Source organism: Chelonoidis abingdonii, chromosome 2 (genome assembly GCF_003597395.2).
Source record: "Chelonoidis abingdonii isolate Lonesome George chromosome 2, CheloAbing_2.0, whole genome shotgun sequence".
Taxonomy (NCBI): Eukaryota; Metazoa; Chordata; order Testudines; family Testudinidae; genus Chelonoidis; species Chelonoidis abingdonii.
Window position 1 is genome coordinate 5,948,038 of NC_133770.1, and position 16,153 is coordinate 5,964,190.

At 42.3% G+C, this 16,153-nt stretch overlaps 1 protein-coding gene across 2 annotated transcripts in view; it reads left to right on the plus strand.

Moving 5' to 3' along the window:
- The first annotated feature begins 7,846 nt into the window (after positions 1 to 7,846).
- Positions 7,847 to 16,153, plus strand: part of SETD2 (SET domain containing 2, histone lysine methyltransferase) — a 152,444-nt gene continuing 144,137 nt past the window's right edge. The window contains exons 1-2 of one of the 2 annotated variants that reach the window (XM_032770627.2): positions 7,847 to 8,090; positions 8,525 to 9,459. In XM_032770627.2, the coding sequence (XP_032626518.1) occupies positions 9,422 to 9,459 (38 nt within the window). In that variant the 5' untranslated portion in view covers positions 7,847 to 8,090; positions 8,525 to 9,421. Of the gene's footprint in view, positions 8,091 to 8,173; positions 9,460 to 16,153 lie in introns of those variants that run through there. The other variant, XR_012655158.1, reaches the window with a different exon arrangement.

Genomic DNA, 16,153 nt, shown 5'->3' on the forward strand with positions numbered 1-16,153 from the left:
GAACCAAACACCTGACCAGAGGACCAATCAGGAAACAAGATTTTTCAAATCTCAAGGGAGGGAAGTTTTGGGTGTGTGTTCTTTGTCTTGTTCTGTAACAAGGCCAAGAATTCCCTGTGGTTGGCAGCCATAGAGTAACTTGAAGGGACAGAACCCTGTAGAGGCCTGCAGGACCTTCCTTAGGAAAATCAGGAGTGGCAGGAATAGCTGGTCCTAGTGCTTGGGGTATTTACTAACAAAGTGTCTCAACATTCCCTTCAGAGTCTCATTAAATTGCTCCACTAGGCCACCTGTCTGGAGGTAGAACACTGAGGTTTTCAGGGACATGATCTTCAGAAGGGAGCCTAATGTGCACATCAACTGGAAGGCAAACCTTACTTGTTTCCAGCCCGTAGCCTCCTCTAAATCCAGGCTACGGTAGGCCTGCCTGTGCCAGATCAGTCAAGTGTGGAACTAAAAAGGCCACTGCTCAGAGGGCCACAGAGATGCTAGTGCTACTCTCTCAAATGTAACTAAAAAGACCTTGGGATTATCGTCTGGTGCCATCTTGGTTAGCTTCACAGATACAGGTGGGGGTGTAACCCACTGGCCTTCTGTGGGAGTATAGGGCCAACGCTATCTGTTGTATCATTTCCTTGAGTAACTCCTGCTGCTGGGTCTTCAGTCCCCTCAGCAGCTGTTGTGTGGTTTGAACTTGCTGTCGGGTAGCCCACGGCTGCAGCAATTGCTGGAGTTGTTGTTGCTGAGCCCCATGCTGCTGTCGCATGTTCGCTAACCATTTACACCACTGTTCAGGTTCCATCTTGCTCAGAACTGCTAAGCTCAGTATGCACCCTTGTATCAGGTGTTATGCCTGCATTCTCCACCCCTTGAGGTGGGTGAGGGACCCTCTGGGCTGCTCACAGAGTCCTTCCCTACTTGTGACATACAAGGGATTCTCCAAACAAAAAGGTTCTTTCCAATCTTTTGGTCACCCCTTTGAGGTTCAGCTTATCTGCAGCTTTTAGTGTCCTTGATTAGGGTTAGGGTTGCCTCCAGTCCCTTTTTGGTACCCCCCACTTTATACCAGGTCCTTGAAGTCTCAGGGGAAGAAGGGTCTGCAAATGTCTTCCTCTTTGCTGCTCTATCCTTGTAGGCCATTTTCTCCAAGCCCTCTGCCCTAGTCATTCCCTAGTTTTCTCCTAGTCACATCCCCTTCCTGTGGTAGGTGTTCCCTTTTTAAGATTCCTCCTTCTGGGCACAGCAAGTCTTGCAGGTGTGTCTGGATAGTGCTGGCTGAGCCCATAAGAGCTCGCTGGCCTCCTCTCTACTAGAACGTGGGCGCGCTACCTCACGCATGTCCTGTGGAGTACCTGTTCTGTGATAGACAGAAAGCTTCAGTTCAAGGCTGTCTCTCTGGTTGCTTTTGTCAGGCAGCTGTGTTTCTTAAAAGAGTATATATGAACATGAGTACGGTGACTAAATAAGCTTCAAAAATACAGTTAAAACACATATATATAAAATCAGAGCAAAGCAGCAACTGCTTCTTTCAGGGCCCCGGGACCTTCCATTCTAAGCATGTCACAAGTTTCAAATTGTTCGGCTCTGGTTGGTATCATTGCCACGTATATGATTTTTGTGTCTGCTTTAATTTGCCATTTTCTCGCACAAGGCAACTACCTCAGCACCATTAGTATGTCACATAACACCATATTCTGATAGTTGTGAAGAACCACAGGCTGACTAAAGCGTGGGGGCACTGTGGGACAAAATACAGACAGAGGGCTTGCAAATGTCAGGGCCAGGATGGTCTTGAGAAGGAACAAAATGAATAAAGACACTGGGCCAAAAGGGTATAGAGCAGAGAGAGACAGAAATACAGGCACCTCTGTGCTACACACTATTATTTAGTATTCTTGGTGCTGACCAAATAAGGTGCTTGGTGCTGCACAGCACACAGAAAGGAGTGCCTGCCCCAAGGAATTTACAGTCCAAGGCCTCAATCCTGCTAACACTTATTCATGTGCTTAACTTTAAGTATGTGAAGAGCCTAAGTGATGTCTCATATGCTTGAAGTTATTATCACCACCTCTCCTGATGTTCTAAATCTCAGAACTTTTGGTGTTTTTCTTAAGGCCCCAGTTCCTGGGAATAAAGAAAATCTGAGCTTTATTTAACTAAATTATTTATTTATTGGGTTAAGAATTTTTCAGCCCTTTTGATTGTGGAGAAAAGCTTGAAAAAGTGAAACCTACAGACTCAAAAACCAGAAAGCAATTCAAAAGAACCTCAGATATTTTTTTAATAATCTCATGATTTTTGAATATTTGGTGTTGGCAATACTGAATTAAGCACATGCATAAGTGTTTGCAGAGCTTAACAGAAGATGAGGCACACTAGGAAATTCAGAGGTAAACGTGACTTTTTTTTAACTAAATCTATGTCTTGTGGTTAAATACTAATCCCAATATTATGTTTATTCACCACACAAAATCTTGCTGCACTATTTTTCCATATGCACAAGAGACTGACAGGAGAATCATGAGAACAAAGTGTTATCACCTGAATACATTTTAAAACTCTGTATTCATTTTTTTATTGATAGAGTTTTTATACAAAGAGAGAAAATGAGACCAGGCTCTGGAAACAGAGAGAGAAAGCAAGTGGGGGAAATGAAAGCAGCTAGAGACACAGAACTGTTGCAGCAGTCAGAAAACATGTCCAGAGTCTGAGGTCAATCAACCAGGTGTAAATCCACAATAACTCCATTAACTTCAATGGAGACCACAATAACTACATTAACTTCAATGGAAATACACAGACAGTAGTAACAGATTAGAATATGGCCTTAGAAGAAAAGGCATATTTTTAAACCATAAAAAAAGAACATAAAATATTCACCAGACAGATCCTGGTAAAAATATTTTACCTCTGATTCAGCAAGCTATTCTGTAGGAGTCCAATATTAACCCATGAGTACAATCAACTGGACACAACAGTAACAATTGCTATCTCCTGCATGTCATCAACTCTCCTTATTTTATTGCAATCGATAAACATGATAATTGGTGTTAATCTTAAAGCCCTTGCTTCCCGAGTCACGCGAATATACGAGACCCTCAGCTGTCATGGCTGCAGAAAAGAACTTGAAAATGTGACTGAAGTGCAACCTAAGACTAAAAAAACTGAAGGCAAATATGGAGAATCCAATTTTTTTTTTAAAATCTCATGATTTTTTAGTCAATCTAATGACTAGGGTTTGACTCATGATTTTTAAATCTCTGGGGTTGGCAGCACTGCTCCTATTATGCAAGCACATATGGTTTCAAAGTTCAATACAAATCTGTCTAATAATACCAGTGACTACACAGTACAGTTAGGACAACAGCCCTATGCTGGCCATACCTCAGCAGTTTGTCTGGTAGATGTTGTCTTTAGTGAATATTGTTTAATTCATTTTAGATAAGGCATCTAATGGCCTTCAGGCACAGAGCGCTAGCGTAACTGTGCGAGCTGATTCCCGTACAAAGTCCCTTTGAAGTCTATGGGACTCCACATGAATGCAGGATTCTGCAAAAACAGGGCTCATTGGAGGATTGATGCCTAAAATATTAAAAAGTCGAGTTAACAAAGTAACAGATAATGATGTTCTACTTACAGCCCAGCCAAAGTGACAACAATAAATTCCCTTATGTACTGGCTTAATGGTTTGCAGGAGCAGAATCTACATGCACACAGGATCAAGCTCTTAATAATTATTGCTGGTTAAATAGTAGTAAAAATATTATCAGATGTTGACAAATGTTATTTATTAAGTAAATTATTCATATTAAATCAGCTATAAAGATGAGCAAATACTTCAAAAAGTGAGTTGTCAAATAACAACAAATACCAGCATCACGTTATATATTTGAGCAGTTGCCTATGATTCCAACTCTGCAAACACACATGTGCTTAAGTACCACAAGCAGCACCTATTAGGGGGCCTAATGGTGACGTTATACAGACCAGAGAAAAACATGGTTTAACTAGCAGATCCCAGGCTGGGTTCTTCACACTAACTGAAGAAACAACTTTGCATTCATAAATTGAATACATTTCATCTAGAAATTATTGAGACGTTAACTACAGAAGCCCATAATCCCTTTTTCAAGAGTCACTTTTCAGAATGAGTTGACTAACTTGTAAGGGAAAGTTTTGTTAGTGACACCACACAAGTGAAAGACAGTACTATATCATCCTAGAAAAGAATGATGCAGAGTCTTTTCTCATGCATGAGCCTATTTCAAAGAAGCAACACCTAACTGCTTTACTGCTTAGCCTAAATGAACCTGCTGGCTTACCTCAGACTTCCTTTTTATCACCCCACAGATATTAGAGGCAGACCCTGGGCAGAACACAGGTGGAGACTTACCTCAGCTTCTTGTTAGTCCCAATAAAAGGAGAGAGCAGGCAGCCTCCCTCCCCCTAGGGAAATCAAAGACCCAGCTGTACTAGCAGAGCAATAGGGCATATACTGAGGGAATACTGCATCAGGTAAGAGGATTAATAAATTCTACTGTATGGATTTATTTTAGAAAAATAATTTATTAAAAGTTAGGGTTACTTTCATACCCCTATAACCACCAATGGGGGATTTAAAAATGCATCCTCCTAAGCCTGATTGAAAAGTCCCTTAATTTAAGAGATCCCCAAAGGCAAAATACAGTTGAACTAAAACATTTGAATTGGATAGGTTCAAACACAGTGTAGTCTACTGGGAATACAGGCAGCCTAAGACAACATAGGCTAAAGTCCCTTTTGGTGGCATATCCACTGTCCTTGACACACTTTGCTTGCTCCTGCTTCTTAACAAAACCAGTATCCAGGACTCTTTTCAGCTCTGCTCTTGTATAACTACTATCATGGCTAGTGTTTAAGTGGCTAGACAGTAGTAGGGTGACCAGAAGTTGTGATTTTATAGGGACAGCCCTGATATTTGGGGCTTTTTTTATATGGGCTATTACCTCCCACCCCATCCCGATTTTTCTCACTTGCTATCTGGTCACCCTAGACAGTAGACACCAGAACAGATACAATCAATTGAGCTGCCTATGGGTAGATGATTTGGTGCCGATCATGCAAACATTTATGCATGAGTGTGGGACTATGCACGTGTACTAACCAGTTCAGTAGGATTGCTCACGTGGATAGTTACTTGCATGCATATGTGCATACAAGATTAGGACCTTGTTGCTTCCTGTATATTATTTGGATCTTCCCTGCCATGACCTCATACGAGGAAAACTAATATGGGAAACTCCCTCTAGCCAAGCCCCTTGTAGCTGGGCTGAGATTGTAAACTATGAACATCATTCTGTGTGTGTTACAATTACTTTCTCTGCTTAATCATTCTTTTTGGCTGCTATCCCTAACAAACCATACTCAACCATGTATTATCTACATACTAACAGTCACCACACAACAGCATATTAAGTAATTGATTTGTGATTATTTAATTAATTTTACACAATATCCAATTAACAACTAACAATAGACACCACTGAATGCTATCTGACAAGTATATTGAACAGATTGTGTTGTATTGAATATTGTATGGCATATTGCAGCACTTTCAGCTGGATCAAATCCCAAATTTGGAGGTTGTTTTAAAAAAAAGTCTTCGTGCAAATTTAAATTTCAGACAATAATATTATAATTTAAACAACCCTCTGCCCCTACTACAGCCCAAATAAATTTGTTAGTCTCTAAGTTGCCACAAGGACTCCTCGGTTTTTTTGCTAAATAATCTGATCACTAGAAAATGCAAATATACAAGGGAAAGTAAGTAAAAACTAGAGAGAAAGTAGAGCAAGATTAGATTTGAAAAGTTCCTTGTTCTAAGAATTTCAGATGCTAAGGCAGAAGTAAATATAAACTTATCTTTAATAAATTATTATTTCTAATATTTTTATTAATAAAAGTTAAATTACTTCTGGCTTTCGCAGGGCATCCTATCTTCTCTATGTCTATGTTTTAGGCCTTAATCCAGTGAGTTGCTCCACATGGGTTCTCTTTACCATTGACTTAAATGCCTTTTACCCCAATCCTGCACAAATTCACATGCATGTTTAACTGTAAGAATTATGCCCTAACACTGCCATGAGTTTCATGTATGGTGGCTCTTCACTTAAATCAACATGACTATGTGTGCGCACAGGTCTTCCATGCAGAACTTGCTGCAGGTAATGGTGTAAGACTCACTGTAGTAAAGTTAAGCATGTGTGTAAGTGTTTGCAGAATTGGGGCCTATGTGTGTAAATATTAAGCATATGTGTAAGTGTTCACGGGATCAGGGCCTTAGGCCACAAACTTGCAACTTGCTACGTACAAGCAAACCTTTGTACTCATGTGGAGATCCAGTGATGTCCACAAAGGCACAGCGGTTCACCTGTCTGGGTTCAGAGCATTGCCCTGCAAACTCATTAGGAGGCGACTGTCTGTTTGTCAGTACAGTACTGAGAATGATGTTGTTACTTAACAATTAATTGATGATGATTATGGCCGTATCCCTTTCATGATGCATTCAGAGGTAACTGTCCCTTGTACTGTAGATCTTTTATATTGACTAAACAGCATTCATTATTTCTTGCTGTTTTTAAAGTAGTTATTGATGAATAAAATTATTTTATTGTGCCTAAGTAGCAGGCTTTATTTTACCATTGCTGTAAAAAATGAAGGATAAAATCAAAGAACAATATAATACAGCGTCTATAATATAAACATTGCAGTTGCTGTGCAAGTGCAGGAGAACCAGCAAGCAAAAATGACTCATCTGCTTTTATTATCCAAGCTGATTGAAATGCAAAACAAACATAAATAGTGAAAAATAAGACCTTGATTCTGCAATAAGCTCAATGGAGCTGCAATGGGGCTATGTCAGGATATGAGAGCCTCCCCATCCATTCATAGCTTTGTGTAATTTAACTCAAGAAGGGAAAATTATGATAACCTAATCCGATCTCCATTTTATACAGACCATAAGATTTCACCAAGTGATTCCTTCATCAAGCCCATAACTCCTGTTGTGCTAGAGCATATCTTTTAGAAAAACAACCAGTCTTGACAAGTGGTGCTCATTGTGGGATAGGGATCTAATTTAAATTCCTTCTGTAATTTAAGAATCAGAGACCAATATGGTTCAATGGTTCGTGCCAGAGATCAGGAAATTCTGAATAGTACTGCTGGCTTTCCCACTAGATTCATGGCTGACGTGTCCAGCTCAACTAGAAGTTACAGTCTTGAGGCAGGAATTACTGGGTGAAATGCAATAGCTTGTGATATGCAGGATATCAGACAAAATGAGCATAATGAGTCCCTTCTGGCCTTAGATTCTGACATGTCATTGAATCTCTCTGCCCCAACTTCCCTGTCTGTAAAATTGGAATAATACATGCCTTTCTGGTGTGCTGAGGATTGATTAATGTTTGTAATCATGTTGAACATAATGTGTTATGTATGAGAGGGGTAACTGTCTTAGTCTGGATCTGTAAAAAGAGTCCTGTGGCACCTTATAGACTAACAGATGTATTGGATCATAAGCTTTCACAGGTGAATACCCACTTCGTCAGATGTATGTTTTACATGCACTACATGCATCTGACTCTTTGTCATGATGTGTTATGCAAGTACTACGTATTTTTTTTGTTAATAAGAAGCTAAGATGCTAACATAGGTAAAGAAATGTACTTGATAAAAATAGTAGACAAGGTGGGTGAGGTGTAATATCTTTTATTGGAGCAACTTCTGTTGGTGGGAGACACAAGCTCTCAATCTTACACAGAGCTCTGAAAGCTTGTCTTTCTCACCACCTTGTGTCTAATATCCTGGGACCAACTCGGCTACAACACTTGAGAAAAATGTTTTTTTAACCTGTGTCCTGTGGTGCCGCTTGACTCTGCATGAGAAGACTACCATGTCCACTGACTAATAAGCCCACCCACAGGAGTGACTTGTAGTATCACAGCCTTCAAATGCACTAGTCTACCTTGTCCTGTAAACTGGGGGCAAGCTGTGCAATGGCTACTCGAGAGGAGGGAGATCAAGTAAAAGTAACAGCGCTGTGGATGGAGGTAAATAAAGTGCTGTAATGATTATGCAAATTCTCAGAAAATCTATAGAAGACAAAAATACAGCCCTTGGGCTGGGGAAATCACTGCGTGTTTATATCCATGGAACAGGTACTTGAAGGGGGAGAGGGCACTGCTTCTAGTTCCCAAATGTAAAAAAAAAGGCTGTAAACTACTCATCCGGGAAGAAAAACCTCATCTTCAATGCAAGCCCCAAACCAACAAAACAGACACGTCTCCTTTAATAGTGAGCTTCCTGCTCCATGTTTGTTTCCACGACATGAAATTGCTTCTTTACCTTGCAGAGAAGGAGCAGCAGCTTGCATTTATGGCAGTTGCTTGCTTTGGGGCCTTATCGCTGTTTCTCTCGCGCTCTGTATTTTCTGTTACTCTCGTAGTAGGAAGTAGATGAGTTACAGTTTCCGTTTGTGTTTCAGAGCAGGAGGAGGAGGGAGCGAGGAAGAAGCCTCTAAGCTCAGCCACCGCTAAAGAGCAAAAATACAGTATAAGGGGAAAGGGAGAGCTATTAAAAAATATAATCCACTTTTAACTCCCAGAACTACATCATAAGGGTCTCTGAACCCCCCACCCCTTCCTCCAGGGAATCGGATCGAACAGCTAGAGCAGAAGAGGAGCAGAAACCGAATCAGCGACGGGGGAGACACGTTCGTCCACGTCTAAACTTGAGGATTTACAGTTACTGAGGGAAGGAGGTTTCAGTTGGGTTGATTTTTTATTTTTTTATTGTATTGCTTGGCTGGATTATTTCATTGGGAAGAAGAGTGGCTCCTTTTTGGGGTGGGGCCTGGATCTCCGTGGAGGACACAGCCCACCCCGCTCTCTCCACCACCCCGGCAAGGCGATCGCTTTTGGAGGGAGAGGATTATTGCTAATTATAAATTGGCTTCTTTCTGCCCCCTCCCCCCGCGGGATGGAGGGGAGCCCCATGGCCTGGGCAGCAGCAGCAAGTTCCTGAGGCTGATTTCTGTGCATGGGAAGCGTTTTGTTGGCTGCAAGGGGGTGGCCGGAGGAGAATCAGCCCTGAGACACCCTCCTACCACCAGAAACTCCTCGCCGCCGGGACAGTCCCTGGTGCCCGTTGTGGTGTCCCCATCCCCGGGGAGGAAGAGGAGGATGTGAAGGAGGCAGCCGGGGCAGGAGAGCGCGCACCCCCGACCCCCCCAGCCCCGGAGGTGGTTTGGTGTCTCTGGTGCCTGGGGACCCGGAGGAGCAGAGCGGGGGGGGGGTTGTTTAACACCCTCCCCACACTCTCTATGCGGGGCGGGGGCTGCTCGGATCCTCGCTGCTGCTGCTGATAGCGGGGGAGGCCGAAGATGGGGGATTTTTATGATCCGGAACATCCCACCCCTGAGTAAGTATTGAATTTCCCCACCCCTCGCCGCAGGCCGGCTCACGGGGGGGGCACCCACACACCTGAATTGGCCTGCTGGGGGGGGGGGGGGCTTACCCCAGGGCCAGGTAACCCCCCCCAGGGGCCAGGCCTGCTCGTGGGGTTACCCCCCCCAGGGGCCAGGCCTGCTCCCCTCGCCCCCCGGGCCAGGCCTGCTCGTGGGGTTACCCCCCCAGGGGCCAGGCCTGCTCGGGGTTCGCCTCCAGGGGCCAGGCCTGCTCATGGGGTTAACCCCCCCCCCACCCGGCCCAGGCCTGCTCGGGGTTCGCCCCCAGGCGACAGGCCGGGGGGGGGGTTAACCCCCGGCTGGGGGGAGGGAAAATGGTTCCCTGAGCGGGCTGGGTCCGGCCTGTGGGGCCTGGCGCGGGAAGGGCACCCGAGGCGGCGGCGCGGGCAGGTGCGCGCGGGGCTGGAGCGGGACTTGTGGGCCTGTCGGAGCTGGCGGGAGGGTTAGGCCGCGCATCCGCGGCCTCGAGTGAGAGCCCGTCCCGGGAAAGCAACGGCTGAGCCTGGGAGGGGTGTAGTGTGGGGGCGGCGAGGAGCCCACAGCCAAGGACAGGCTCCGCTTGTGGGGAGGGCGCAGGGCGGGTCATTCTCCTTGTCAGCCCCCGGGGGTGTACGGTGGGGGGTGGGACTGGGGGTCACGCTCCCTGCCCCCCACGCCCAGGGGTCTGTTTGGAGGGCTCGCTCTCCTTGCCACCCCTCCACCCGCCAGTCTGGGGGGGGAAGGCAGGGTGGGTCACTCTCCCCGTCAGCCCCTGAGAGTGTATGGGGGGGGGGTGGGGATTGCTCTCCCTGTCAGCCCCAGGTGTGAAGGGGGGCAGGCTGGGGGGGGTCACTCTCCCTGCCACTTACCGCTCTCCCAGTGAGGCTCTTTCTCCACTTTTTTGTGTGTGGATGATTAAATGGCTCCTCTCCCTGCCTGCTCCTTTGTGAATCGTCCCCAGTTCCCTTAGGGATGGGTACCAGGTTGGGACTGCGGCTCTGGCCAGGTAGGTGAACATGGCATTCTCAGAGAAATACTGAAGTTGAACTAAAGCCATGTTGTGCCCCTGCCCCATTTTCTAGCTGAAGGGAAAAACGGTCAATGAGATACAAGGCTGAGGAGGGGACAGACTAATGGCTGATGTTTGTTTGTTTTTCTCTCTGCCAGGGATTTTCACCAAAATATACACACACAACAAGCAGCATGTCAGGGCTGCTGGTTTCATCGCCTCTTGGAGAAGGTGGTTCAGTAGCTAATAGTGTTTTTCATCTTCTTCCTCAACAGTCTAACAGTTAGCTGCTGGTCCTGAATAATATTTTGTGTTTATAGCATGCTTTGCATCCTGAAGGATCCCAGAGTGCTTCATAAACTTTATACATGCAGCATCACTGAAATGCAGTCACCTCTGGGATGGAAGGAGGCAGACAACTGGCACATAGCACTCTTCCAGTGCAGTAGTTGGATGGATGTGAAGGGCAAAAAGGGATATTTTGAACAACAGTGCAAACCTTTTAAGTGAAGTGCCACAAGATCTCTAATGTTCAAGGAGAACAGATGGGATTTATATGTCAACCAAAATGAGGTTTTGCTGAATGATGCTTACATCTGATGCTTCTAAAATTAGTAAAATGCCAAGGATTTTAGTTTGAATTCAGGTTCTGTTTTACTAAGCCTAGATCATAGGCTTAGATTATTTCTTCTAGCAAATGATGAATAGGTGTATGTAGAAGTGCAATTACACCCTAATTGTTGGTGTAATTTTTGGCATTCCAGGTCATTTCAGTATTAAAATAAGTAGCTCATACATATTAAAAAACCTATTTATCATCTTGCATAGTCACCAGTCACTTAGAACAATCTCCAAACATATTGTAAACCCAATTTATAAAAATTCATATTGGCTTTATTTAACAACTTTAAGTTACAAATATTTCTTTAATATTTTATCACAACAGGGGTTTATTATCTCTTAATAAATTTATTAAGGGGTGGGATTTTGAAAAATCTTCAGACAAAAGTTATGTTAGAGAAGCCTTTTGAAGTGTGGTCATGTAAAGAATCCATAGAGAAGCTGTCTTCCTAATCACCCTCTTGTGTACTAGATCCTGGAACCTTGCTCTTATGTATCTGGTCAGTGTTTCCCACTCTGTTAAAGCAAGTGTTACATCTTATTCAGGCACATGTTCTTCTATAAAGCAAAAGGTGCATATGCTTTATAAAGTAGATCAGTCATGGCATCTTCTTTAGAGGCAGGAATGCTTTGTCTTTCATAACCTCCTTCCCCTTTCTCAAATGTCTCATTTTAAAAAATGCAGTGCATAGCATGTTCCAGTAGCCAGTTGAGTATTTTCAAAGCACAATTGTCTGTCATGTTGGAGGACACAGGTTAAAAACAAATCATGATAGCTGCAGGATATTTTATGCTGCTATAGAACATGGCTTCCTCCAAATATGGTACCCGCGCAGGGTACAAACGATCAGCCTGTATGCAGACTTGTCACTGACAGATTTCTTACTCTGTTGCTCCAGAATTTCTGTTTGTTCCCCCTTTGACTGGGAGATTAAATGAAATACTTGTTACATATCCCTGTAGCTAGTGCAATTAATGACCTATCTGAACATTCATGGATTTCTTTTACTGTTTAGGTGTAGTTGCTGTGAAAAGAAAGAGGAGATACATTTTCATATTTTGAAAAAGCAGGATTTGTAACTTTTTAATGTCTGAAATGTATAAATAAATAGTGGTGTTTTGGAGAGTGACAGTAATGGCTAGGTGACTTGAACCCTTAACTGGAGACCAGTAAATCAATAGGCTTGTACCTAGTGCAGTGGTTTTTCTTAATGGCACTATTGCTGAGTAAATTTTGCACTAGATATATTAGACTGAAGGGAACTGTTTAATCACATGGTTGGCTGTTATATTTGTAAGTGTCAAAATATTGAACTTGAGTGTACAGTGATGATGCCGCTGACTTGAGTTTTCTTGTAAGGAATTAAAGTCCCTTTACACTTTCACCTGCTTATGTTTTATGGTACATGTTCCTCTCAACAGTAAAACTTAGAATTTTTGTGAAAGTCACAGTATAAGAAAGCGAATTCATGTTGCCTTTGTGTGAAATAGAACTTGCCGTATATCTGGATAACTGCCTTATAGACAGTCTTTCCTAATTTTTGTGTCCAGATTCAAAGTCACATTCATTGTAAATCTGTCTGGATTCCTCTTGTAAATTTGCATAGTATTGACTTTGATTTAGCAGTGATATTTGACAAATTAGTTATTTGTTGTTTGTTTTGAACTTGGATAGGCTAAAGTGGGAGGAAACGTAATCTGTATGTGGGTAAAGTTACTAGTGAGCATATAGGGCTGCTAGTGGTGTTATTAAATGCTGGACAAACTATTTTCGTAGAGAAAAAATTCAGTTTATTTTTCAGTTCAGATTATGTATGTATTAAAATACCCAGTGAATTGAAAATGCAAAAACATCTTAAATGTTCCAGATTAAAGCTGACACTTCTATGGCACTAGATATTTGTTCACTGTGAGACAAATTCAGAGAAAAAATTTGTAGTTTACTTCAGATATTTGTAAACCATTTATTACACCTGGAAACTAGAATACACCACCAAGAATTGCCTGCAACAAAAAAGCAGTATGAATTAACACATTTGAACGGTATAAGGCTGAAATCTGCACTTGTTTCTTATTTTGCTCTCTGCTGCAGGTTATAGCTTGGCTGTATCTTCTTCAACTTTACTGCCAAAGGCCCCAGACCTGGATAGGTGACACTGCCCATCCACACATAAAGGTCTGCCTGTATGGATCACTCTACAGCGGAAGTTCCCAAACCTTTTTTTCAGCATCCCACCTTTGGAGATTCATGTTCTACATATGCCCCCCTTAACATAGGGGTAAGAGAGGAATCCGGATGGTACAGAGTTTGGAGGGAGTGGGGGGAATCTCCGATCGACCAACGTGTACAGGGAGAAGGCTTGTATACCTTGTTTGAACCCCAGCTGTCCAGAACAGTTACTCATGCATGCTCAGCGGTTCTACCCCCTCAGTGTATGCATGCGCGTGCCAGAGTGTGAGGTTTTTGTTGTGGGGCAGGACATGTCTGCAGTGCCATGGTTATGTTGATTCTGAGTGCAGTCACTAGGGCTGGCGGGGTGAGTGTTTGAGAGAGGAGGAAGGTGTGGGTTCTTGGGAGGGTTCTTGAGAAGCTGGCTGGCACTAGAATGGCAGTATGGCACTGAGTATACTGGGTAATGGTTCATTTTTAACCAGTCAGGTCCTTGCCTCCCCCGATAACCTCATTGCACCCCTCAGTGGGGCATGCCCCACAATTTAAAAGCCAGTGCCCTTCAGGATCAGGGCCTAAAACTATAGTATTCAAAATTGATAGATTTTTAAAATACTTTAAGGAAATGTTTAGCCTAAAATTTGAGCTTTATAGTAGTTGCCATGACTTTATTATTTTTCAAAACATATTGCTATTTTAAAGACTCCTGGGCAATTTAGTACTGTTTGTGGGTAGTGTCACTTTGGGATTTGATTACTTTTTTCTTGTTGGCAGCTGGATTCTATTTTCTTTTCCCCAAGAGTAAATTATCGGTAGCTTAGTGCCCTCAACACAAGGTAGGCGCTCCTGGCAAACACATTGTAGGTGGATATAGTTAAATCAGAAAGGTAGTTCCCACAATTATGTTGTTATAATGCATCAGGGAGACACTAATGCAACTGAAAAAGACTTATTTTACAGCTGCCTCTCCCTTTGATCACTCTTCCTTATTAGAGAGACTAATGGTCTCCCAGGGCATGAAACTGAGGGAGGAAACTTGGCTGTTGTGGCATGTGAATTTTTTTTAACTACATTCTTGATATTACTGCACTGTGTCACTTGCTTCTCTAAGAAAGAGCTTTTTAAAGAAAAAAATGAGATTTAATTATATGATGCATGTACAGCTTAGATTATGGATATTAGGCTCAAAAAACAGATAATTTATAGCTTGCAGGTCCAAGTTTGTATATATCTTTTTATTAAAACATCTCAATGTTGTTCAATAAATAAATTGAAACCAGGCAGAAAACTGTCAGTGCCCTAGATTTCTGCTACACCACTTATAATTGGAGTGCTGTGAATAATTTTCAGTCCTTTATTCTCTCAGGCAAGTCAGTCTTAAAGAATGAAAGCATCCAAAGTGTATTTTCAAATGTATGTAGCATTTCGGTTAAATTATGCAATTAATGTACCCATTGTTTTCTATTTCTAGAATCTGTATATATGCAGTCTGTAATTTTACGACAACTATTCTGTTTTTCAGAACTTTGAAACATAAATTTCTGCAGGCACAAATTGTATTGGGCAACACTACTTTGGTACATCTTTCCTATTTTCAATATTTTTTTCTCTACAGGAAGGGATACACAATGAATAATAACAGACTTGAACCTCCCCCTTTGTCCCCAGAATGCTTGCTATAAATTCAATGCAGTTCTCTTGTGCTCCTGAAATGTACACTGTGAATCTTGTCATTGCATTGATAACTGAACTGCATTGAGGTGGCTAATCACACACCACTTGAAGGCTTAATGAGGAATCAGTTGAATCCAGTACATTTATTCCCATTTTTTAATGTAAATACTTAAAGCCAAAACTTTCAAACTTGGATGCCTAAAGTTAGGTACCTCTATCTCTGTTTAAAACCTTAAGAAGTGGCCTAACTTTCACTGGACACCACAGTTCCAGCTGAAGTAAGATATGCCAAACATCTGCAACTTTCACTGAAAATCAAGCCACCTATATTTTGGTCTCTGAATATGGATTTTAGGTGCTTAGCTTTAGGCAGCCAAGTCTGAAAATTATTCCTATGTGTCTGAGAGAACAGTAGTGTCTGACCCTTCAGTTACTTACTTCATGGTGTAGTGCTTGCTTCAGTGGGACTACTCTCAGCAGTTGAGTCTGCACCTAATCGTAAATGTTTTCAGGGTCAGCTCCATAATTTAAATTAGATATAATTGTCCCACCCAGTTTGAAAATACTTTGAGGTAATGTAGAGCTGAACAGTGCACAGTACCCAATTGTGGGAAAATAGCTTACTGACTTGTTCACATAAGCAGGTTAAGTTATTTGAATAATTCATTAATTATCTGCAGAGTATTCATGTGGTAATTGTATGTTGAGTTCCCAACTAGAGCTATACTTTATACAATCATCCTGTATAGCTTTAACTATACAGATGTTACGGTTCTCTAACTGGAAACCCCCTTCTGGATTTTACAAAAATTGATCCTATTCTCTGGACTTTGGTAGAGAACTAGTTGAGTGGAATTACATGAGGTGGTTTGCTGATCACTTTGCACTTATAATAGGACAACAAGCTTATTGTGTGTAAAATGGTACTGTATAACTTACGTTCTGTCATGCTCTAACCTAATTTTTCTTTTTCCAACTTCGTGTTCTCCAACAGTTGATTTTCTTTCTTTGAAAAATAAAAAATCTGTTATTTACAAATCAGAGCTGGACTTTTCTTTCCTGCATTAAGAATTCTCTTTCCTTTTCTGTTCTTGGATATCTAACTTTGAGCTCCCTCACTTTTTTTGGCAGATGGAGAGGGATTTCTTGCTCTGTGCTTTCTCCCCTCCATTGCTTTTCTTATTTCTTTTTATTT